We start from the raw sequence: 24,311 nt of genomic DNA, 5'->3' as shown, positions 1-24,311 counted from the left end.
GTTGGTCATAACTTTTCTTCCAAGGAGCAAGTGTCTTTTAATTTCATGGCTGCAATCACCATCTGCAGTGATGTTGGAGCCCCCCAAAATAAAGTCTGTCACTGTTTCCAGTTTCCCCATCTATTTGCCATGAAGTGATGGGACCAGATACCATGATCTTAGTTTTCTGAATGTTGAGTTTTAAGCCAACTTTTCACTCTCCTCTCTCACTTTCATCAAGAGGCTCTTTACTTCTTTGCTTTCTGCCATAAGGGTGGTGTCATCTGCATATCTGAGGTTATTGATATTTCTCCCGGCAGTCTGGATTCCAGCTTGTGCTTCATCTAGCCCAGCATTTCTCATGATGTACTCTTCATATAAGTTAAATAAGCAGGGTGACAGTACACAGCCTTGATGTACTCCTTTCCCAATTGGAACCAGTCTGTTCCAAATCAGACTGGAAACAATTCAATGGAAACAGTGACAGACTTTATATTCTGGGCTCCAAAATCACTGCAGATGGTGACTGAAGCCATGAAATTAAAAGACACTTGCTCCTTGGAAGAAAAGTTATAACCAACCTAGACAGCATATTAAAAAGCAGAGACATTACTTTGCTAACAAAGTTCCATCTAATCAAAGCTATGGTTTTTCCAGTTGTCATGTATGGATGTGAGAGGTGGACTATAAAGAAAGCTGAGCACTAAAAATTGATGCTTTTGAACTGTGGTGTTGGAGAAGACTCTTGAGAGTCCCTTGGACAGCAAGGAGATCCAACCAGCCCATCCTAAAGGAGATCAGTCCTGAATATTCATTGGAAGGACTGATGTTGAAGCTGAAACTCCAATACTTTGGCTACTTGATGTGAAGAACTGACTCATTTGAAGAGACCCTGATGCTGGGAAAGATTGAAGGCGGAAGGAGAAAGGGACAACAGAGGATGAGATGGTTGGACGGCATCACCGACTCAATGGACATGAGTTTGTCAACTCCAGGAGCTGGTGATGGACAGGGAAGCCTAGTGTGCTGCAGTCCGTGGGGTCGCAAAGAGTCGGACATGACTGAGAGACTGAACTGGACTGAGCGACTGAACTGAACTGATCTGACATTAATAAAAGCAGCTTCTCCTGCCTGTGTTTTGGGCTATGGCATTTTTTTGTCATTTCAAGTTTGGATTGGCTGTCTTCTGAAGGCTAGTACTAATAAGGATTTATGGAAACTATTTTCTAACATTTTAAGGTATCTGCGAGGCAAGATCGATGAACATGCTCAGTCCATTACCTTTATCCACCTTCTCTACTAGTTTTTTTTTAAGGATCTAAGAATTGCTTTAAATTATCCTAAGCTCTATGTCTACATAATTTAAAAATTGCTATATTTTATATAATTATGTGCCAATGGTACTTTTCTCCTAACTCAATTCTTCTAATACATTTGTGAAAGCATCGTGATCAGTCACACTCATAACTCTCCCGTATCTGTACTTTCAACAGCTGTTAAAGATATTTCTGAATTGCTACTTAAACTAATTAATTCAACGATCACAGGACCATCACTGCAGTCTGACTTGTTCCTCTACCTCAGCACTCTGAAATTAAGACCCTCTGGGATGAGCTGCTCTGTAATATTTGATAAGTATTAGATATCCTTCATTTGATATTATCCATAAAGCACTTTGAAATGCCCTTCTTTAATCAAAAAAGCAACACTTAATTAGAGTGAATTAGACCTTGGTTCCTTAATTTCAGGTCCCTGGCATCAACCCTCACCTTCTGACACGTGAAGCACTTTGGCTAATGAACATAAATTCAAACAGCCGTTAGTCTTAACCCAATCCTGTGAATTAAGAGAGATGTTCCCAGTATTTAAAGATCTTCCAAGTTTATAACCAGATATGCTAAGTCGCTTCAGTCGTGTCCGACTCTGTGCGACCCCATAGACGGCAGCCCACCAGGCTCCGCCATCCTGGGATTCTCCAGGCAAGAACACTCGAGTGGATTGCCATTTCCTTCTCCAATGCATGAAAGAGAAAGTGAAAGTCAAGTCGCTCAGTCGTGTCCAACTCTTAGCAACCCCACGGACTGCAGCCTACCAGGCTCCTCTGTCCATGGATTTTCCAGGCAAGAGTACTGGAGTGGGGTGCCACTGCCTTCTCCAATAACCAGATATACACAGACCCAAAAAACTGTAATATTCTCTACATTTTAAGATACCGACAACCACCTGTTATGTTAAAAAGTTGCATATTACTAAAGCAACCTAACTTTAAATCAAAACAAATTTTTTGGAGAAAGTCAGGTAATAATTACTGAATAACTAAAATTCCTGTCAAAACATAAAAGGGGAAAATCATATTCACTGAACCCAGATGGATCTTATGTATAATAGCATTGTCCAACAAAAAATATATGTAGCCTGTATAAAAGATCAACTGAAGTATAAAATATAAAAATTATATTTTGTATAAAAATGTTTATTCTGTCACATAAAAGTAGTACTGAGACATTTCTCATAATAAATAAGTTAGTGGTCAATTACTATTCCTTACAGCTTATTTTGAGATCAGATTCCCTCCTTTCTCTTAATGATAACAGAGACCACTTTGGCCTTGGAACCTACCTACTCCCCAGGCTTTGTGACTATGCACCCCATCAACATGTCCTCTCCCGATTCATTTTTAGGTATTTTAATTTGGATTTTCAGGTAAATAATCATTTTCAAATAATGACAGACTCATTTCTTCTAATACTTATGACTATTACTTCCCTTTCACGTTTACCGTATTGACTGGCACCTCCAAAACAAGGCTCAAAAACAGGGTAACCAAAACCTTCTTAATTTTAATGAGACTGGAGGTCATGACATTTGCCATGGCTTCTGATATTTGTTATGAAATTAAGGAAGTAGCTCAGTTCTCCTTACACAGTTGATACAGACTTGTGGAATATTCAAGATCATCAAGCTTTGTGGCTGATCTGTCCTTTCGAGAAAAACACCAATGACAACCTCTGTCTTACATATCACCCCTGCCTTACAGGGAAGGGGAGGTGGACAGTAAGATGGAAGGAGTCCTTCCATGGTCACAGTGTAGCTCGCTCCCAAATGGGCCTCAGTGGTCTTCCCCTCCTGATGTTCTGACCTCTGCCTCTCTGTCGTCTCTGTGACATTACAGAGGCTGATCAGAATGACCGATGGGACAGTGTGGAAATGAAGGGGTGCGACTGTTCATAAAGACACTGCAACTTCTGCTTTCTCTTCTTCTCTCCTACCCCTCCCTCATCTTGCTCTGGGGGAAGCCAGCGGCCGTGGCATGAGGACACCCAAGGAGCCACAGAGCAGCCATGTGGCAAGGAATCAATGGACCAGCCAAAGCCATGTGATCGAGCCATCCTGAAAATGCTTCCTCCACCCCGGCCAGGCCTTCCGGAGCCCTGGCTGACATCCCTACAACAGACTTGAGCTAGAGGGCACCCACAGAAGCTGCTCCTGACCCACAGATCCTGGCATAATAAACATATGTTGTTTTAAGCTGGTAAGTTTTGGCATAATGTGTTATGTTGTAACCAATAACTAATACAGATGGTATCTGGAGAACAACTCTGAAAGATGATAGGATGGTTAGAGGGCTAAAATAATAGCAGCATGGGGATATAAACCAGTATGCCTTTAAATAATATATATATATATTTTTTTTTTCACCAGCAAACTCATTTCAGAGAATTTATGTCTCCCAAAGAAATGATCTAAAACAGACAAAAGTCTTATGCGCAAAGATGTTTAACAATATTATGTATTTACATTTTTTCTGAAAAAAAGTTTATCATCTAAGATTGACGATGATGTAAGCATGCGGCAATTAAAAATTTCATTTACAAAGTTTTAAATTAAGAAAATTAATACTAGTACTGAACATTCAAAAATACTTAATAGAAAAAAATTAAAAAATAATAAAAATACTTATTATGTCCCAGGTTCTTTCCTGGATCTTTGTACCTATTAATTCACTTGATCTTCATAATAGTCTTATGAGACTAAGACTATTCATAGCTCCATCCATAGGTGGAGAAACAAACAGAGAGACATTAAGTAACTCATTTGGGTCACATAGCTTTCAGTGGGGAAACTGGAATTTGAACCTAGATAGCCTGAGCCCACAGCACCTGCCGTCTTTCATTTTGCCATGATGGTGACCAACGCTTCAGAAATGACAGTGAGTGAATAACATACCCACAGTGTGATCACAGCCCTGTTAAAAACCACCCAAGGGGCAGAAATGAGCAAAAATGTTAAATGATGATTATCTTAGGTTCATAGAATAATGGAGTTGTTGTTGTTTAGTCTCTAAATCGTGTCCCACTCTTTGGCGACCCCATGGACTGTAGCCCTCCAGGCTCCTCTATCCATGGGATTTTCCAGGCAAGAATACTGGAGTGGGGTGCCACTTTCTGCTCCAGGGGATCTTCCCAATGCAGGGATTGAACCCATGGCTCCTACACTGGCAGGTGGATTCTAAGTGGTATGCTAGTTTTCCCCAGTAGGTCCTACTGGTAAGCTGGTAAGTTTCTCACTTATTTTGGGTAAGTGATTTGAAATAAATGGTATTATAACCTTTGGGCTCAAAACATTATCATTTATACATCTGTAAATGACATATAAAGGAGACAGTGAGTCAATGTGGCCAAACAGGCATTAAAACTGGGAATTCTATGCTCTAGTTATAAAATCATGATTTTCTGATGTAGGTAGAGTAATCTCACTGTGGATTCATATAATAAGGCTTCCTGAGCTGCCAGGTAAGGACAACCCTGCCTCATACAGTAATATCACCACCTTTGAAGAAAAACGATTAACCAAGAATTTAAGGCTTTGTCACCCTGCTTATTTAACATATATGCAGAGTACATCATGAGAAATGCTGGGCTGGAAGAAGCACAAGCTGGAATCAAGACTGCCGGGAGAAATATCAATAACCTCAGATATGCAGATGACACCACCCATATGGCAGAAAATGAAGAGGAACTAAAAATAAAAAGCTTCTTGATGAAGGTGAAAGAGGAGAGTGAAAAAGTTGGCTTAAAACTCAACATTCAGAAAACGAAGATCATGGCATCCGGTCCCATCACTTCATGGCAAATAGATGGGGAAACAGTGGAAACAGTGTCAGACTTTATTTTTTGGGGCTCCAAAATCACTGCAGATGGTGACTGCAGCCATGAAATTAAAAGACGCTTACTCCTTGGAAGTTATGACCAACCTAGATAGCATATTGAAAAGCAGAGACATTACTTTGCCAACAAAGGTCCGTCTAGTCAAGGCTATGGTTTTTCCAGTGGTCATGTATGGATGTGAGAGTTGGACTGTGAAGAAAGCTGAGCGCCAAAGAATTGACTGCTTTGAACTGTGGTGCTGGAGAAGACTCTTGAGAGTCCCTTGGACTGCAAGAAGATCCAACCAGTCCATTCTGAAGGAGATCAGCCCTGGGATTTATCTGGAAGGAAGGATGCTAAAGCTGAAACTCCAGTACTTTGGCCATCTCATGTGAAGAGTTGACTCATTGGAAAAGACCCTGATGCTGGGAGGGATTGGGGGCAGGAGGAGAAGGGGACGACAGAGGATGAGATGCCTGGACGGCAGCACTGACTCGATGGACGTGAGTCTGAGTGAACTCTGGGAGTTGCTGATGGACAGGGAGGCCTGGCATGCTGCAATTCATGGGGTTGCAAAGAGTCGGACACGACTGAGCGACTGAACTGAACTGAAGTGAACTGGTGACTCGGATGGTAAAGAATCTGCCTGAAATGTAGGAGACCCGGGTTTGATCCCTGGGTCAGGAAGATCCCCTGGAGAAGGAAATGGCAACCCACTCCAGTATTCTTGCCTGGAGAATCCTATGGACAGAAGAGCCTAGTGGGCTATAGCCCAAGGGGTCGTGAAGAGTCAGACACAACTGAGCAACTAACGCCTTCACTTCGTGAGCTTGTGGCTCAGATGGTAAAGAATCTGCCTACAATGCAGGAGACCTGGGTTCAAGATGGACATGACTGAGCACAGCACCCAACAGAATAGTAGGAATTTAAAGAGTAGTTCCAGGGGTTCCTGCCTCCAGGGCTCCTCAGGCTACAGGCAGGACACAGGGGCTCACAAGACTGGAGAAAGTTTCTCAAAGCAGGGGGTAGGTCTCCAGAGAGGCAAGCCACACGTCTGAGGAGAGCACCCCCTGTGTGGAAACTTTGAAGCCAGGCACCCCATGACTGCCTCAAGGTCTGTTAGCTCATTACATGTTTGTCACCGCCCGGGGAGATAATCCAGATTGTTCTACCCTTGGAGTCTCTAAACAAGGAGCCGCCTCAAAGAGCACAGTCATTCCTGTTGGGGCTATAACCAGATTTCCTCAAGGGATTTACATTGGGAATGGAAAAGCCAACTTCCGCATCTGTTTTCTTCCTTTCATACTTGCACAGTAGCACTAGAGAAGACAGTCACTTCTCGCTGAGATTCAGTACATGCACAAACTCCAATCTTATAACCTTACACAGCTAGCTGGAATCGGACCCAAGCAGCTTCCAGTTCCACTACATTTCTTTTCTCTCGATGAGGATAACTATTGCTTAAATTTCCTGGATGAGCTTTTATGTATTACTTCGGTTAGACACTTTTAGGGCTCAGGTATTGACATTTAAGGGATTCCCTGGTGGTTCAGACGGTAAAGTGTCTGCCCACAATGTGGGAGAGCCGGGTTCAACCCCGGGGTCGGGAAGATCCCCTGGAGAAGGAAACAGCACCCCACTCCAGTACTCTTGCCTGGAAAATTCCATGGATGGAGGAGCCTAGTGGGCTACAGTCCATGGGGTCACAAAGAGTTGGACACGACTGAGTGACTTCACTTTCTTTTTCTCACATTAACATTAAAAAAAAAAAAGTCTGACGGAATAGTTCTTGTTCTTACACTAGTAAATGAAACCCACGAAAGGACATGAGCTTGAATTGGAATCTGACAATGTTACTAAATGCACCGATCTTTAACGAGCCCCCCCCCTTTTTTTTTTTGGTGGTGGTAGGCGGGGAGGTAGTTAACGAATTAAGCTTGTCTAACAGCCAGATCTGCCAGAAGTAAGATTCACTTCTTTCCCTTTCTTTTCAGGAGCTCTTCAAAGCAATCTCTGGCCATCTCACATCAGGAACTAAGCAAAGACCCCGGCACAGGGGCGTGGGTGGGAGCAGAGCTCCAAGGACACTCACCGGCTATGGCGCCAGCTAAGAGCAGGCTTCCAGGGCTGATCTGCCCATCTTCGTTTGCAAGGGCTGCCTTCACATGAGCGTAGCACGGGAAGTAGATGGCCGAGAAAGGAATGTCCCGCAGAAAGCAAGCTTTGGCACCCTGTGTGTTTGCAAAGGAAGAGAAACCACATGAAACACATATCCCATTGAGAAGATCAAGCTTCTTTGGAACTTCCCTCAGAACAAAATATTCCTGGAGAAGACCAAATGTGTACTTACAAGCTGAAAGGGGAATGGAAAAAAGTATACATAACCCGGATTCTGCAAGTAATAAGTCAGAATTTTGCAATTTAAAATAAAGCATTTTATTGCATGGTATGAGCAAGAAGGGAGAGTTCTTCCTTATTCTCATGGTAAGATTTTGGTGAAAACGGTTTTGGAACTCTGCCTGCAACATCCTTTTAAATCCCTAACTGAGGGCAGGTCACTGGCATTTCAAGGAGGATTTGTTCTCAGAAGGTAGGCATCAACAATCAAGATGCCTCTTCGTTATACACCTGGAAGTGGGCAAATTATAGAGGTGGCAGGGCAAGGGGGTTGTTTTTTGTATTGTTTTTGAGACTCTCATGAAAATGTTGGATTTTTTCCCAGAAAAAATTACACATATGTAAAAAATTATATACCTTTTCAAGGGGTTCATGGATCCCCCAATTTATTCATGTACTTACCCTACTCTCCAGGGTCTATGAAATGTTGATAAATGCCTGTACTAAAACCTTAAAATGTTTATAATAATTCCTGTACATTTAAGAGCTCTGTGTAGAACAATTAGCAGCTAAGGCAAGGTCTTCACCAAATCATTTCTGGTGCCAAAATAATGCTATGGGGAGGCCTTGAAAATTGATGCATGCCCAGAAATATGATATAAAATTCTACCAAAAACCACAAGACATATAATGTGTTTTAGGTAGGCTAAATGGGAAGGAAGCCCCCCTTTTCAACACCATTTCTTTCACAGATTTCTAATACCTAAAAATTTTCACCAAATTGAGAGATTCTTCAAAGACAGGAATGAATCCATTCGATTCCACAGATCTAGCCAGGCCCAGTGACATTTATTGAGGTCTCGTGATGTTGGATCTCGGCTATTAGCCTGATGCCAGGCTTCAGTCTGTCAAAGCTCCTTAACACTACACATCTGTTATCGTAGCCTGTCCTTCTCTAACATCCGAATTATACTCCTGACTCACACTGAGCTTGTGGGTAATAAAACCCTTAGTCTTTTTCATAGGAATTGCTATTAACATAGGTCTACTGTAACTTAATTGACTGCCCTAAACAAGTAACATAAGCAGGGCTTTATGTTTAATCCTATTAAACTTCATCCTGGTTTGGCCCATCCTTCCAAGTGGAACAAATGCTTGGAATCTGGATTCTGTCATGTTGGCTGTTCTTCAACCAACTCACCCATGGATGTGTTAATAAGCTGCCTCTGCCCACTGTGAGTACAGATATTCTAAATAAATAAATAAAGGACATATCTCTATCACATGTGGCCAATCAGCCCACACTTCTGTTAACCCCAACCTGTTAAATGACTAACTGAAAAGAAGAACCACAGCATTCATCAGAGCCAAATTCCTCATTTTATACATGTGCAAAATGATGCCCAGGACAGTTAACCTATCAACTGCATATTTATTAAGGGCCTTGCTGTTGACTTGCTCAAGGGACTTCCTTGGAGGCAGTGCCAGAGACGGGTCCAAAATGCAGGATGCTCGAGTTTTTGCCATCTCGCCCAGTTTTTTCAAGAGGAAAAAGTACAGGGTAACACCAGTATCCATGCAGCATTCAATCCTTTCCTAACGATTTGTTTTTTTAAAGATTATAATCTGGGGAGTTCCTGTGTAGGGGTAATATTGTTACTCATTTGTTTGTCTATTTTCACTTCCTCTTCCCTATTTTGCCTCCAAACCTGCCTGTAAGTTCTCTTCCCTATTTGCTCACAAGCAGAGTCTGTCCAGGAGACATTCAAATTAGATACCAAATGACCATCTCAAATTAAGATCAGTTAAAACTTCTTCATGTTTGACTCCCTCTGTATGGTTAAAAAAAAGCAAAATGAAACAGTGCCATTTTACTGACTTCCTAAACAAGTCACTTTGGAGTAACTGTTTAGAGCGATGTCACTCCTCACACAAAGCTTGCTTTTTACTAATCTATTAGTTTTTAACTATTGACCTCATCTCCCGAATCTTTGCATCTATAGCGCTCTAGTCTATATGCGCTGGTAATACTACTGGTAATATTTTCCCTTTACCATATTTTCCTCTCTGATTATAAAGTATTAAGTGCTGACCTCAGACAATACAGGAGAATATTAACAATTGAAAAACAGTACAACTACCATATATGTTTTGGAGCGTCACCTTCAAAAGTAATAGTAACAACCATTCCACATCTGGGATCCTGTTTCTGTGGTTCATTTACACCTTTTTTCCTCCTTCGACTCATGCTATCTGGTTTCTTTTCTGTGGGCAAGTGAGGGGTGATATGGTCTAACACAGCCTTAGCCAAAACGCCTACATTTCTTTTCTATGTGCTGTTTCAAAAACTCCACCGTCACCATGGTTTTGGCTGTCCCGTGGATTAGACCCGGTATTCTCACCTTTGTCAAGGCTTTGCAATGGCTTCCCTGTCCCATGTTCGTCTCCTGGGCAGCCTGATTCCTCTCAGTGAAAGCCTCATTCATCTGACCAGTCAAGGCACACCTATCACTCTGCATCTTCTTTGATGACGGTTAAGCTAGGCACAGCGAGCTCTTACATACCTCCTCTTCATTCATTTAAACCCAAACACCACTCTTTCAAAGTAAGTAGAAAACAGACAAGGAGTGGATTCCACACGGCCCCACACTGTCTGGCCTTCCCAGGGGCAAGGTGGTAAAGAACCCATCTGCCAATGCAGGAGCCTCAAGGGATGCGGGTTCAATCCCTGGGTCAGGAAGATCCCCTGGAGGAAAAAATGGCAACCTACTCCAGTATTCTTGCCTGGAGAATCCCATGGACAGAGGGCCCTGTCCATGGGGTTGCGGAGTCAGACACGACTGAGCACACACACATCACACTGTCTACGCCTCCTCGACGCTATCCTGAGATCGCTGCATGCTCTTCTGTCTGCCTGGATCACTGTTGCCTACTTCAGAGTACAGCCAGAAACTACATCTGATTTAATTTAGAAAACAACAAACGCCTTGGCTGTTAGGGCCTAAGACACATTCCTGGTGACACGGATTTGGCTTTGCCGACTCGCATAGAAAACACCACAACTAAAAGGAGAAATGAGAGGCTTGGGATACACCAATATGTGATCTGAAATTAGAAACATCCCTTACTCTGACACAGAAGAGTAAGGCGAAGTGAAGAAGCAGCTGGGTTTTCCCGAGAAGGAACTCTGCCTTCCTGAAATCATGGCAATAAGCCATGTATCACTGTGAGAACAAGAGACTAACAAGAGGTGTAGTATGCTTTAAGAGATGTTTGAAAACAGTTCCAGATGACTAAGAAGAAAAATGACTTGATCAAAACACAATGAACAAACAAAACCCATCGGAGGAAAAGGCGGAGCTATACTGTGAAACATGAAAGGAAAAAATGGTCGGGAATTTGTTATCTCTTTTTCTACCAGGGATCAACCATGTGGTCAGATAAGTTACACGTGCTGGAGCCAAGGTGAGACCCTGTAAGAGGTTTTAGGTTTCTGATTATCTGAAAGAAAAAAAAAAGGAAGAGAAGAGAAGAATGGAAGAATAAAGATATTTTGTGGAACAGCCACCATCTCTGCTCCATAGAAGCAGGGATGTCTTGTCCACAAATGAAAACCTTTAAAAACTCTACTTTCCATTGAGTGAGTTATGAAGGGGCCCTGGGGCCTAACAGATGTACCATCTCCTGGGGCTATATGGCCGGGCGATAGAGGAGCACGGAGGAAAGTTAAAGGCGAAATCTTCCACTTCTACCAAAAAGGGTGACCAAAGGTTGCCTGCTTTGGGGCAGGCAGGGGAACAGGGGTTTGGGAATCCACAAGGAAATAATTATTAAAGTCCCAGGTAAAGTATCAAATCCAGTGCAAGTGTGAGGACTGGTGGGGACGAGGAGGTCTGTGGTCCCTGCCTTTCCTGGCACCTGCTCGGGCATCTCTTGGCAGCCCACGGCTTCTCCCTAGCCATGAGGTGCCCCTCGCCTCTCTCACATGCCAGGCGTTAAAGCCCAATTCCCAAGGAAAGCTAACTCTGAAAAGGGTTGAGGAAAAAGGCACAGACTTATTAAATTTCCCTGGTCTCCTTTCCCTACCACTTCCTTCAGGTCTAGGCACAAAGGCAGGTGCCGATTTGTAAGGCTGCCTCAGGCAACACCTGACCTGTTGCTCCCGTACCACGGAGAGAGGCCGGACGTGAGGGAGGCTTTTCAAGTTCCAGCACTGAGAATGTTTCCCAGATTCCTTGATAAATCCTTCACGTTGTGGTGAACACCCCTTCTCCCGTCCTACATCAAAACAGAAACCTGTTTGACTCAAACGCTACCTGCCCCACGTACAGTTTTTACTAAGTCGTTACCCATTCTGAACAGGCAACCTTATATTTAATAATAAAGGGAAACATTCCATGCTGCCCAAAAACCTGCGTCAGCAACACAAAATTAAGTACTTTGGCCATTAAAAAATTAATAAATGACAAAGGGTGTACCACCCAAAATGAATCTTTAAATGTTCCTCCCCATAAGAAAAATCCACAGATTTCCCTGCTCTAGACAGCTCTGCCCTCAGACATTCCCTGGCTGGCCCCGAATTTCCTTTGTACACACAGTAAAATCACTTGGGGGAAATTAATATATGAAAAATGCAATCATCGAATTTTCTTATTCTCCATTAAAGCACTCTTTCACCAAAAAGAGGAAATTATGTGTTTTTTTTTTCTTCTTGTTAATAAAAGACCCACTAATAACACACAGGAACAGTAAAAGGCATCTTAGGGGAGACCTATATGTGAATGAAGTAGAATCAAAACTCAGATCTAGGTTAATTATCAACTCTGGCTCCATTCCAACCCCATATCCATCCAGAGTCTCTCGATCACCATTCTATTTGATAAGGTCTAGGAACTTCACTTATCCCCACGTTAATAGTCCATGATGGACAGGACAATTAGACAGTTTAGAGACGCTGGCCACAGCACAGCCAGGGTAAAGGAATTATTTGTTTTGCGTCTCATTTTTTTTTTTTTTTTTTCTGATGTGAACACTATGGTGAAAGCCCAAGGGAACTTTAATCAGTTCTTAAGTTGCTGGAATCATCCACCCAAGTTTACTCTGCCAGCTCTGTCTGGCAAGAAATTGTCTAAAGATGTAACACAACAGGATTTGTATTTTACACACACATACACGTTGCTATCTCCAGTGTCTTTCTCCTTCTTTGAAAGCTCTTCATCTTGGATGGTATCACACCTGCCCGATAATCCGAGGCAGGGGAAAAAATCCTGAAGGATGGTGGCTGATAAAGAAGTCAGGGCCAGGGCAGATCTTTTCACATGCTAATTCCCGCCTATTCTAGCTGCACCTACAAACAGAACTCCAAACAGACTCCTTCTAATACAGGGGAAGGTAATTACACTCACAAAGGCACCTCTGTGTCAGGGCCCGGCACCAGGAGCCAGCAGGTCTGGGAGACGGAGGCTTAACAGAGACTCCTGCAGTGAATTCACATTGTCTAACACGAGGGAAAATGCCAGACCGGGGGGACCCTGCAGCCTTCAGGCCAACAGTGGTGCACCTTGTCTGGGAAGGTTATTTAATGCTTCTGGCACCTGTAGGCAGAGCCACCCCTCTTTTCCTGCCTTCCAGGTTTAGAATTTATTTGGCATGTATAATTGTATATTTTGATCCTGGAGCTGCAAACAATGGGCGGCATGTCATGTCTTGATCCTTGAGCATTCCTCTTGGTTTCTCCCAAGCGAGTTAACCCTTGGATACTCAACCTGGCAGCACCTCTCCCACCCAGTCAAGGGACAGTTAAGGATTTGAAAAGGGTGCATTTCAGCATCTTACTGAGAAACACCACTGGCGCCTCGCCCGTTATGCTGTGTCACTGGTGTTAAAGCCGAATCAACCAGTCAACAACCGGAGACTCCATGTATGTGACGCTGAAATTAACGTCAACCTGTATATACAATCTCAATGCTTATTCTTTGCTTTCTTTAGTCCAGGGACTTTTAGGATATTGGTGTCTCTTTAATTTCATTGCAGTCCTAACAAAAGCACCTTGACAACTTGAGGGATTTGGGTAGGAAATGCCACACCTGTGCCAGGTGTAATTCTCTAGTCTTCTACCATTGCATGTTGCTTGGCCATCAGTGATGCTCATCATTCAGATGGGATGGAGAGCTTTACCACATGGGACTTTAGTCTCAAACACGTCTTGTCTTCTTCACAAAGCTCATCTGTAAACTATGTCCCATGTTTTCAATCTTTCTGCCCCATGTTTTCAATTTTTCTTTCCTTTCTTGCCTTCTTTGCCCCCAGCTTCTCCATGCTACTCATTTACAAGCTGCACACTCTGTTTCTAGTCCCCAGGTTTAGATCCTGAACATTTTAATACTCTGTAGTCTTCACCTTCCTCTTATACGATACTTACACATTAGACTATTTAAATTACAAGCAACTGCATCTTATGGTTATGTATTTAATTCTAGCTCAACTTACATTAAGCATTATAATTACCATTATATATAGATATTACATTTAAATTCAGGCAAAGTCATTTAGAGTAAATATTTACCACTTTCTTTGCTCTTCATCCCTTGGTCCATCTCCAAACTATCAGCTGGAATCACTTTCGTCTTACCTGAAGTGCATTCTAGAATTTCCTTTGGGAAGATTCTACCAATGATATGTTTTCGGAGTTTTGCTAGTCTAAAAAAATATCTTTATTTTACCCTGTTCCTGGAAGACATTTTCAGAGGCCACAGAATTCTAGGTTGAAAGGCTTTTTTTTTTTTTTCTGTACACACTGACAATGTCATTCAAATGACTTCCAGCTTCCTCTGTTCCTGCTTCTAAGTTAGCCAACAGTTCAACTGTTCCCCTTTAAAGACAATCTGCTTTCCTCTCCAGCCACCCTTCAGCTTCTCTTCAGCTTCAGTGTTTAGCAGCTTCATTCCGATATGTCTAGTCTGGATTAATTTATCCAGATTGGGATTTGCTGTACTTCTTGAATCTCTAGATTGATAGCTTCCAATAGTTGCAGAGAATTTTCAGCCATCATTTCCTCCTGGTTTTTGTTTATACCCATATTAAACCAGCTCACAATTCCCTGTGTACCACTCTATGTCTCTATTCCAAGTAATTCTCTTATCTTCGCATTCACTAATTCTCTCTTCAGCTGCGTTTAATTGGCTGTTAAAGGCTGAATTTTAAATTTCAATCATCATAAATATTTTCACTTCTACATTAAAAAAATTCACTTTATAGTTACAATAATTTTGAAATTTTGAATCTTTGAAGGTTTAAAATGCTGTCAGGTTGCGTCTGCCACCTCTTTTTAAAGTGTCTCATTTCCTTGTGTGATTTGAGATGTTTAAGAGCTGCTCATTTTCCTTGGAACATTATCTATGAAAATTCTTTAACATCTGAGCTCAGGGTGGGTTCCTCTTGAGAAAACTTGTGTTCTTCTCTCAGGTAGCTAGAGGCACTACCAATTCAAGGTTATTTAAAAATAAATTCCTATATCTTGAGAGCTTTCATATCACTCAAGAAACATAAATTCATGTAAACTCATGTGAGACAAGCTTGGCACTCCTTATGCTTAGGGGAAGGGTTCCCCCCTCCCCCTTCTCTCTCCCTCCACTCAGAAACAAAGCAATTTTCCATGCTGTCTATACAGTATAAGAGAGCACTAAAAAAAAAAAGCTTTTCTACTCAACTATATTTGATTTACAAGACTGCATTAATTTTAGGTGTACAGCAAAGTGATTCAGTTACACACACACACACACACACACACATATGCACATCTACATGCAGGTCCTCTCAAAGAGGATGAGAAGAGGTAGACTGCATTCAAAGAAATAGTCAAAATATATCATCTCAAATGTGGCTCTATATCTGAATTCTGCCAACTCCACATCAATGGCCAGGATACTGCAAGAGCAAGAATACAGGTTGCAGAGTCAGAAACCTGGGCTCAGATCATTATTCTGCCACTTAACTACCGTATGTTGGGCAAAGTTCTTAAAATCTCTGCACCTCAAGTTCCTCTCCAAAACCAGTGAGGAACATTTGTACTGACATAAGATTTAATTTAAATCCAATGATTAATATGAAGTGCCTAGTACAAGCATCTTCAATGAAAAAAGTGATGATATAAAGATAATTACTATTATCAATGAAAAGCACACTGTCCTGTCAAACAGGAAAATATAAATAGTTGACATAGTCTTTAAAAAGCTGGCAGCTGGAGTATGACTCCTATATGGTTTCTACATGAATCACAGAGAGAGTTCTACATTTACCAGGCTAAGAGCAAATCTTCTATTTGGCAAAAGACCTAATTCTATTAAGTAAATTTAAAGTTGTTTGCTACACTGATCATACCCCACATAGGACTCTGGCTGTCACAAGACATATTTCCTTTATTTTATATTCAATGCATATCTCTCAAGTTAGCCATATTTTAAATACAGACCATGGTCAAAATTTGAAACCAGAGAAATGAAAGAACAAATTATAAGAAATATACCTATCACTTTTGGAAAATATATTCAGAGCCCTCTATGAACAGTGGACTGGTAGCATCGTTTCAGTACTTCTAAATATAAAGGACAGCAAATTATATTCCAAAAGTTAAGCTAAAATAAAAAAAGTATTTTGTTGAAACTAATCCTGCAGGTACTTAGCAAAAAACAAAAACAAAGAAACAACAACAAAATAAAAATACTAACTTGATAAAAATGTTTGCCTCTAGAAAGATAGGTTACCCATAGCATGAGGCTAGGAGATTCAGTTCAGTTCAGTTGCTCAGTCGTGTCTGACTCTTTGCGACCCCATGAATTGCAGCACGCCCGGCCTCCCTGTGTTCTGTTATTACATACCTTTTTATAGATGAGTTTTCTTCTTTTAAAAACTATACTACCTGTTAACATTAACTTTTGAAAGAACTTTACGGCACTAGAATTATTCTCTCACCTCCCTTAACACTCATCACTCTGAAGGCAATGAGGCTACACTCATCTACATAACTCAGCACACCTCATAGAAGGTCAGCCCTCAACAAATATTTGGTGAATGAATGGAAGAATGATGAAAAAAACCAACCATTTTGTAATATTTTAAAGGATCTTTTCTAGTCCTGTTCAGCACATTCAGTTCCTTTAGGCATCATTTAATAAAAAAATATTTTTTCACAGTGTCCCATTTTATTTGCTGTTACAAGTGTAGGTACTATTATCCTCTTTTTACAGATAATGCATCTGAAATGTAGGAACAGAGAGATTTTTAAAATATTTTCTTCCAGTTTATTTTCTTTTAATGCAAACTTCTAAGCACAATATGGACAATATTACATCATTTTGAATATTAGACACAAGCTCACACCACATTAGATACAAAACCTGGCTTCTTGATGTACTTGATACTCTTTAATTTCTAAAATTTTGCCTTTTAATAAGACAAAATGTCCTAAATGTTCATTTTATGGCAGATATTAGTGACAAAGTTATCAGGAAGGCACACAGTTATTTTTCAGTACTATCATTTGGAATGATAGCCACTTGGCTCAGTGCCAGATTATGTGTCTCTCCGCAAGGCAGGCAGACTGTGAACTGCTACGTTGGTCAATGCAAGAGTTAAGGAAACAGAATTGCCTCACAATGGATAGTTTTAATTTCTATAATTTAAAGAGCTGATGTAAGATCAAAGATAACGTGCTTATTCTAAACAACAAAACAAAGCAAAATTGAGTCATTCTATCTAACGTTTTCGGAGAAGGCAATGGCACCCCACTCCAGTACTCTTGCCTGGAAAATCCCATGGACAGAGGAGCCTGGTAGGCTGCAGTCCATGGGGTCGCTAGGAGTAGGACACGACTGAGTGACTTCACTTTCACTTTTCACTTTCATGCACTGGAGAAGGAAATGGCAACCCACTCCAGTGTTCTTGCCTGGAGAATCCCAGGGATCGGGGAGCCTGGTGGGCTGCCGTCTATGGGGTCACACAGAGTCAGACACGACTGAAGTGACTTAGCAGCATCTAACGTTTTAAAAAAGCATTTGGTATTAAAAGCAATTAGGAAAAAAATGATCCTTTAACTACCCTAGCCTAAACTATCACACAATCCATGGCATTTAGTGACCTCTCATCCCAGGGACGGGGGAGCCTGGTGGGCTGCCGTCTCTGGGGTCGCACAGAGTCGGACACGACTGAAGCGACTCAGCAGCAGCAGCAGCAGCAGTTCTTTTTATTTCCATTTCTTTAGCAAGCGAGTGTCAACAGTGACACCAGACCTGTGCACTGCTCCGTATCTGTGCATAGCACGGAACCTTGTCTTTGGACTTCCTTGCATTATCTATCAGGCACAGGCTCTCTCTTACCCGGCTTGATATCTCTTTGTGATACCTTGCGTTCCACAGAGAGATTGCACTGAGTTTGAAACCCAGCCTCCCACTTCCTTATAAGGTATACGACCTTAGAAAAATTACCTAAACCCATCATGTGTTCCTTTCCTCAACTGTAACTTGGAACTGCTTAAAAACAAAAAACTATCTGCATCATAGGCTGTAAGTAATTGTTAGTCGCTCAGTCATGTCCAACTCTATGCGACACGACTATAGTCTAGGCTATAGTCTAGACTATAGCCCGCCGGGCTCCTCTGTCCATGGGATTTTCCAGGCAAGAATACTGGAGTGGGTGACCATTTCCTTGTCCAGAGGATGTTCCTGACCCAGGGATCAAGCCCAGGTCTCCCGCACTGTAGGTGGATTCTTTACTGTCTGAGCCATCAGGGGAGCCCAGAATAGGCTGTAATAGGGATTAAATGATGTAAACTGTATAAAGCGCTAAGCATGAGGCCTAGCTCAGAGTGAGCATTGGCCCTAAAGAGCTTGTGTGCACACATTAACACACTCACTCACACACATACACACCTAATGCTGGACCCTGCCTCTGCCCCTCCTGAAAGTCCTAGCACCATATTTGACCCTGCTATATTTTCAGATTTTTCAAATCCTTCCATCGTCAGTGACTCTTCTATCTACAGACAGGCATGGTTCTCCCAACAAAATTAAAAAAAAAAACAAAAAAACAATAAATCTCCCAACCTCTTCTCCCTGCTAACGTTGCTGCTCAGCTCCATTTTTTCTTCCAATTGCTATATGCTTTCCCTTTTGTTTCTAAATCTTTAGGCTGAGTGGTTTGTATCTGTGAATTTTTTCTCCTCCAGGTTTCTACCTCTGCCATTCTCCTTAAATTGATTCATGAAAGATAACTGGTGACTTCCATCTTTCAGTTCACGGGCCTTTTCTTGGACTTCAGTCCCCTGGTCTCTGCAGGACTTGAAAAGCACTCACCTCTTTCTCCTCCACTTCCAGCTCGTCACTCCTGGGGCTCCCACCTGTTCCTTCCAGTTCTCCACTGGACAGCTGTTTCTACTACCCTCTGCCCCACACTTACTTATTCCTGCACCCAAACGAGGGCCGTTGTTGAGTTCCATCATTGGTGTCCCATCGGTTTGGGGGTTGTACCCACTCTCATAGCCTCATGCACGCACATGACCCCTAAAGAACATCTCAAGCCCCCGTCCTCTGACCAGGCTCGAGCCCTACATCCAGCAGGGAGAGTAAGAACACCACCAGACGGAGTCAGGAGAAGGCTCGGTCCAGCTGTACCTCCACCTGCCAATCACCGAGCTGATTCTCCTGAGATTTCTGTGCTTTGATTCCTCAGTTATAAAGGTAACACTAAACAGAAGGTTTTTTAAGGTCTCTTGCAGCTTGTCAAATATTATGAAATTACAAAATTTACAGTATCATCATCCACCAGATGCTCAAGCCAGAAATCTGGCTTTTAATCTTCCTATACTTTTCTCGTTTCATTACTTTCCAAGACTTGGTAAGTGTAACTCTCACATACCCTTTAAATAGATCACCTCCCCCGAAAAACACCCCCCCCAACACACACACCATCGCGCCCTAGTTTAGGCCATGGTCACCCCTCCTCCCCACCATCCCCAGCCTTCCTCTTGCTCTTGAACACAGCACTCTCCACACTGATGCTGAATGACCCCTCCTCAACACAAACCGGATCATGCCGTCTGTCTCTGCCTTCTCCCTGGCTAACTACACCTCATCTTTCAATGCCATCTCCCCTTTGGAAGCCTTCCTGGCTTTCTTACTATGTGTCAGCTCTATCTCTGTTGGAACGCTGCATGGCTGACCCTCTGGCAGCCCTTCTCCACTGCACATGTAGTCCAGCGATCTCGTTACCTGTCTGCTGTTCCCACGAGATGGTAAACTACTTCCTAAACCATACATTAGGGATGCCCTGGTGGCTGAATGGTAAAGAATCCACCTGCCAATGCTGGAGCCTCGGGTTCAAGCCTTGGTCTGGGAAGATCCCACATGCAACTGAGCCCGTGCACTGCAACCACTGAGCCTGTGGGCCGTAACTACTGAGGCCTGCGTGCCTAGGGCCCACGCCCTGCAACAGGAGACGCCCACACACCGCAGCTAGAGAAAAGCCCACGCAGCCACGAAGACACAAGCACAACCCAAATAAATAAATAGATAATTCAAAAAATATATGCATTAGAATTCACTCTCATATTTCCAGTGCCCAGGGCAAAGCTTGTGGATAAATAAATGGAGGCCTCAGAGCTCGGGAAAGCGATCTCTCAGCTAATTAGCTATTTCCTTCACATTCAACTTCCCCAGTGTCCTAGTTTTCTTTGGTCCCTACTTGTCATCTTATCCTCTTTCTGTGCTTTCATATCCTTGCTATATAACTTGGCAACATCTGGCTTTTGCTTACCATTCATTTGCTCAATGAATATCGATCAAATGTCTACTCGTGAGCCAGAAGCTGTCACAAGGACGCAGCAGTGAGTAAGCGAGGTCTCTGCTATCACAGTTCACTTTGGAAGAGGAGAGGCAAGAGGGGAGTGTCAGGGGGTGATGGGCTGCTTAGAGACCTGGATAAGGGGCTGTGACAGCCAGGGACATGGTGTCCTTCCAAGCAGGTATCTGCGGGGCTAAGATGTGAGGGGAAGAGCCTTCAGGCAACTGAAAATGAAGGGATGAGCTTGAAGGATCTGCAGAGGAAAGGCGGCCAGTGTAGTGAGCAGAGTAGGCGGGGAGGTGGAGGGTGGGGTCCAGGGCACAGACTGGAGAGGAAGGGCTGGCAGGGAAGGGGCCGGGGCTGGGATCTACATGCAGTAGCACAGAAGCTGCTAGACAAGTTTCCACTAGAGACATGGTTTCTGTTGGGCACGCTAGCCTCCTCTTGACTCTGGTTTCTTCTCAAATGTCATCATCTCAGAGATGCCTTTCTGACCACTCTATTATGTCCCAGTCAAGTATCAATGTGAGAGTTAGACCATAAAGAAAGCTGAGCACCGAAGAATTGATGCTTTTGAACTGTGGTGTTGGTGAAGACTCTGAGAGTCCCTTGGACTTCAAGGAGATCCAACCAGTTCATCCTAAAGGCGATCAGTCCTGGGTGTTCAATGGAAGGACTGATGCTGAAGCTAAAACTCCCTAAAACTCCAATAGTTTGGCCACCTCATGCGAAGAGCTGACTCATTTGAAAAGACCCTGAAGCTGGGAAAGATTGAGGGCAGGAGGAGAAGGGGATGACAGAGGATGAGATGGTTGGATGGCATCACTGAGTCAACAGACACGAGTTCAGGTATACTCTGGGAGCTGGTGAGGGAAAGGGAGGCCTCTTGTGCTATGGTTCATGGGGTCACAAAGAGTTGGACATGACTGAGCGACTGAACTGAACTGATGCACTAGGCTCCTCTGTCCATGGAATTCTCCAGGCAAGAATACTGGAGTAGGTAGCCATGGGTCTCCTGCATTGCAGGCAGATTCTTTACCATCTGAACAACTAGGGAAGCCCTATTAAAAGCATGCCCACCCCCCACCCCCACTTTCATCTTTCATCTGGAGTTGGCCCTTCTCCATCCCTTCATCCTGCCTCCTTTTTCTTCAAGGTTCTCAGCCTCACTTGATGTCATAGAGTCTTCTGAATGGCTGACTTCTTTTACCCACATAAGTGTCAGCAGGGACTTGGCTTTTCATAGTGACATTCTAAACAACTAGACCAGTGCCAGGCAAACAGTCAGAATGAGTTAATCTGACTTATATTTTAAATTTAGATCACTCTGGCTGCTGTGGGGACTATGGACTTGAGGGAGTGAAGAGTCAAAACAGAGAAACCCACAAAGAAGCTTTCACAGAGCTTCAGGTGAAAGAGAAAGATGGATGAATTACTGCTTTGGCGGTTGTAAAGCCATACAAACATCCCCTGATATTAGAAAATTAGCATGGCACAATGTCCTCCAAGCCATGACTAAACACTTGTTTTCCTTATGTGGGGCTAAGAACTCACAAAAGCAGGTATTTTTATAAACTGCTATCTTTAGAAATTACTCTGACATATTTGTACATTGCTAAGATAAAAGTGACAAACTGATGGGATTTGACAAAATCTACTAATGCTAACAACTGCACATGCCCCTTAACCTAACGATTTAATTGCTGGGGATTCATTGTATTTATTCACAAAAGTATATCACAATATCTGCAAGGATGTTCACTCTGTCATTGCTTGTAATGCCCCCAAACTAGAAACAAGTACTCATCAGTAAGAAACTGCTTAAAAACAAAACAAAACAAAACACAACACTGTATACAGTTATTAAATGAGAAAAGAACATTAAGATACACTGTGCTCAAACGGATTTTGTTTTTGTTGAAAAAACACAGATATAATATTGATGTGTGTGTGTGTGTGTGTGTGTGTGTGTACAAATTGTGATAGGACAGAGAGAGGGAGGAGAGAAATAAATAAAAATTTAAATTACTTATAAAAAATATATGCAGTGGTAATCTTTTAAAGGGAAAATAGAATGGTAAGGAGTAAAGAGAAAATTTTACATTCTCACAGACATTTATGAATTATTTGATTTTGTTTTGAAACAAACTTGTATTTTCACTTTAAAAGACCAAACAATATCCCTTTGAGATAACTAGCAGAATAATCAAGTCTAGAGGTCTTTTCAAGAAAAGTAGAGATACCAAGGGACATTTCATACAAAAATGGGCACAATAAAGGACAGAACTGGTATGGACCTGACAGAAGCAGAAGATATCAAGAGGAGGTGGCAAGAATACACAGAAGAACTGTACAAAAAAGAGCTTCATGACCCAGATAATCACAATGGTGTGATCACTCACCTTGAACCAGACATCCTGGAAGGTGAAGTCAAGTGGGCCTTAGAAAGCATCACTATGAACAGAGCTAGTGGAGGTGATGGCTATTTCAAATCCTAAAAGATGATGCTATGAAAGTGCTGCACTCAATATGCCAGCAAATTTAGAAAACTCAGCAGTGGCCACAGGACTGGAAAAGATTAGTTTTCATTTCAACTCCAAAGAAAGGCAATGCCAAAGAATGTTCAAACTACTGCAGAATTGTACTCATCTCACACGCTAGCAAAGTAATGCTCAAAATTCTCCAAGCTAGGCTTCAACAGTACATAAACAGTGAACTTCCAAATGTTCAAGCTGGATTTAGAAATGGCAGAGGAACCACAGAACAAATTGCCAACATCCGTTAGATCACCGAAAAAGCAAGAGAATTCCAGAAAAACATCTACTTCTGCTTTATCGACTACACGAAAGCCTCTGACAGTGTGGATCACAACAAACTGTAGAAAATTCTGAAAGAGATGGGAATACCAGACCACCTTACCTGCCTTCTGAGAAACCTGTATGCGGGTCAAAAAGCAACAGTTAGAACTGGACATGGAACAATAGACTCCAAATGGAACAACAGGTTACATATAGGGAAAGGAGTACATCAAGGCTGTATATTGCCACCCTGCTTATCTAACTTATATGCAGAGTACACATCATGTGAAATGCTGGGCTGGATGAAGCACAAACTGGAATCAAGGTTGCAGGGAGAAATACCAATAACTTCAAATATGGAGATGGCACCACTCTTATGGCAGAAAGTGAAGAGGAACTAAAGAGTCTCCTGATGAAAGTGAAAGAGGAGAGTGAAAAGCTGGCTTAAAACTCGACATTCAAAAAACGAAGATCAAGGCCTCCAGTCCCATCACTTCATGGCATACAAATGGAAAACAATGGAAACAGTGACAGACTTTATTTTCTTGGGCTGTAAAATCACTGCAGATGGTGACTGCAGCCATGAAATTAAAAGACCCTTGCTCCTTGGAAGAAAAGCTATGATCAACCTAGACAGCATATTAAAAAGCACAGACATTACTTTACCAACAAAGGTCCGTACAGTCAAAGCTATGGTTTTTCCAGTGGTCATGTATGGATGTGAGAGTTGGAGCATAAAGCTGAGCAGTCAAAAATTGATGCTTTTGAACTGTGGTGTTGGAGAAGACTCTTTAGAGTCCCTTGGACTGCAAGGAGATCCAACCAGTCAATCCTAAAGGAAATCAGTCCTGAATATTCATTGGAAGGACTGATGCTGAAGCTCTAATATTTTAGCTACCTGATGCAAAGAACTGACTTCTTAGAAAAGACTCTGATGCTGGGAAAGACTGAAGGCAGGAAGAGAAGGGGATGACAGAGGATGAGATGGTTGGATGGCATCATCGGCTTGATGGACACAAGTTTGCACAAGCTCCGGGAGTTGGTGGTGGACAGGGAAGCCAGGCGTGCTGCAGTCCACGGGTTCACAGAGTCAGACAGGACTGAGCAGCTGAACCGAACTGAATCAAGAACATATTTCGTTACTTGCTTTCTGATTTTATGAACAGTAGCTCCAATAACTCCTTTACATACACACTTCGAATGAGAACACAAACAC

At 42.4% G+C, this 24,311-nt stretch overlaps 1 protein-coding gene and 1 long non-coding RNA gene across 2 annotated transcripts in view; one reads left to right on the top strand and one right to left on the bottom strand.

Annotated features, from left to right (window-relative positions):
- SLC25A13 (solute carrier family 25 (aspartate/glutamate carrier), member 13) overlaps positions 1-24,311 on the bottom strand; it is a 232,099-nt gene that overhangs the window by 8,270 nt on the left and 199,518 nt on the right. Inside the window, exon 15 of the mRNA XM_010839742.1 lies at positions 7,219-7,357. Within this exon, the coding sequence (XP_010838044.1) occupies positions 7,219-7,357 (139 nt within the window). The remainder of the gene's footprint in view (positions 1-7,218; positions 7,358-24,311) is intronic.
- Positions 2,126-7,585, top strand: LOC104988427. Its single transcript, XR_825239.1, has 2 exons — positions 2,126-3,511; positions 7,121-7,585. It is a non-coding gene; the product is annotated as an uncharacterized LOC104988427 (long non-coding RNA).

This window comes from Bison bison, unplaced genomic scaffold, assembly GCF_000754665.1.
Source record: "Bison bison bison isolate TAMUID 2011002044 unplaced genomic scaffold, Bison_UMD1.0 scf7180017864134, whole genome shotgun sequence".
NCBI classification, from domain to species: Eukaryota; Metazoa; Chordata; class Mammalia; order Artiodactyla; family Bovidae; genus Bison; species Bison bison.
Note: the sequence above shows the minus strand (reverse complement) of the source record. Positions and strands in the feature narration are given on the sequence as shown.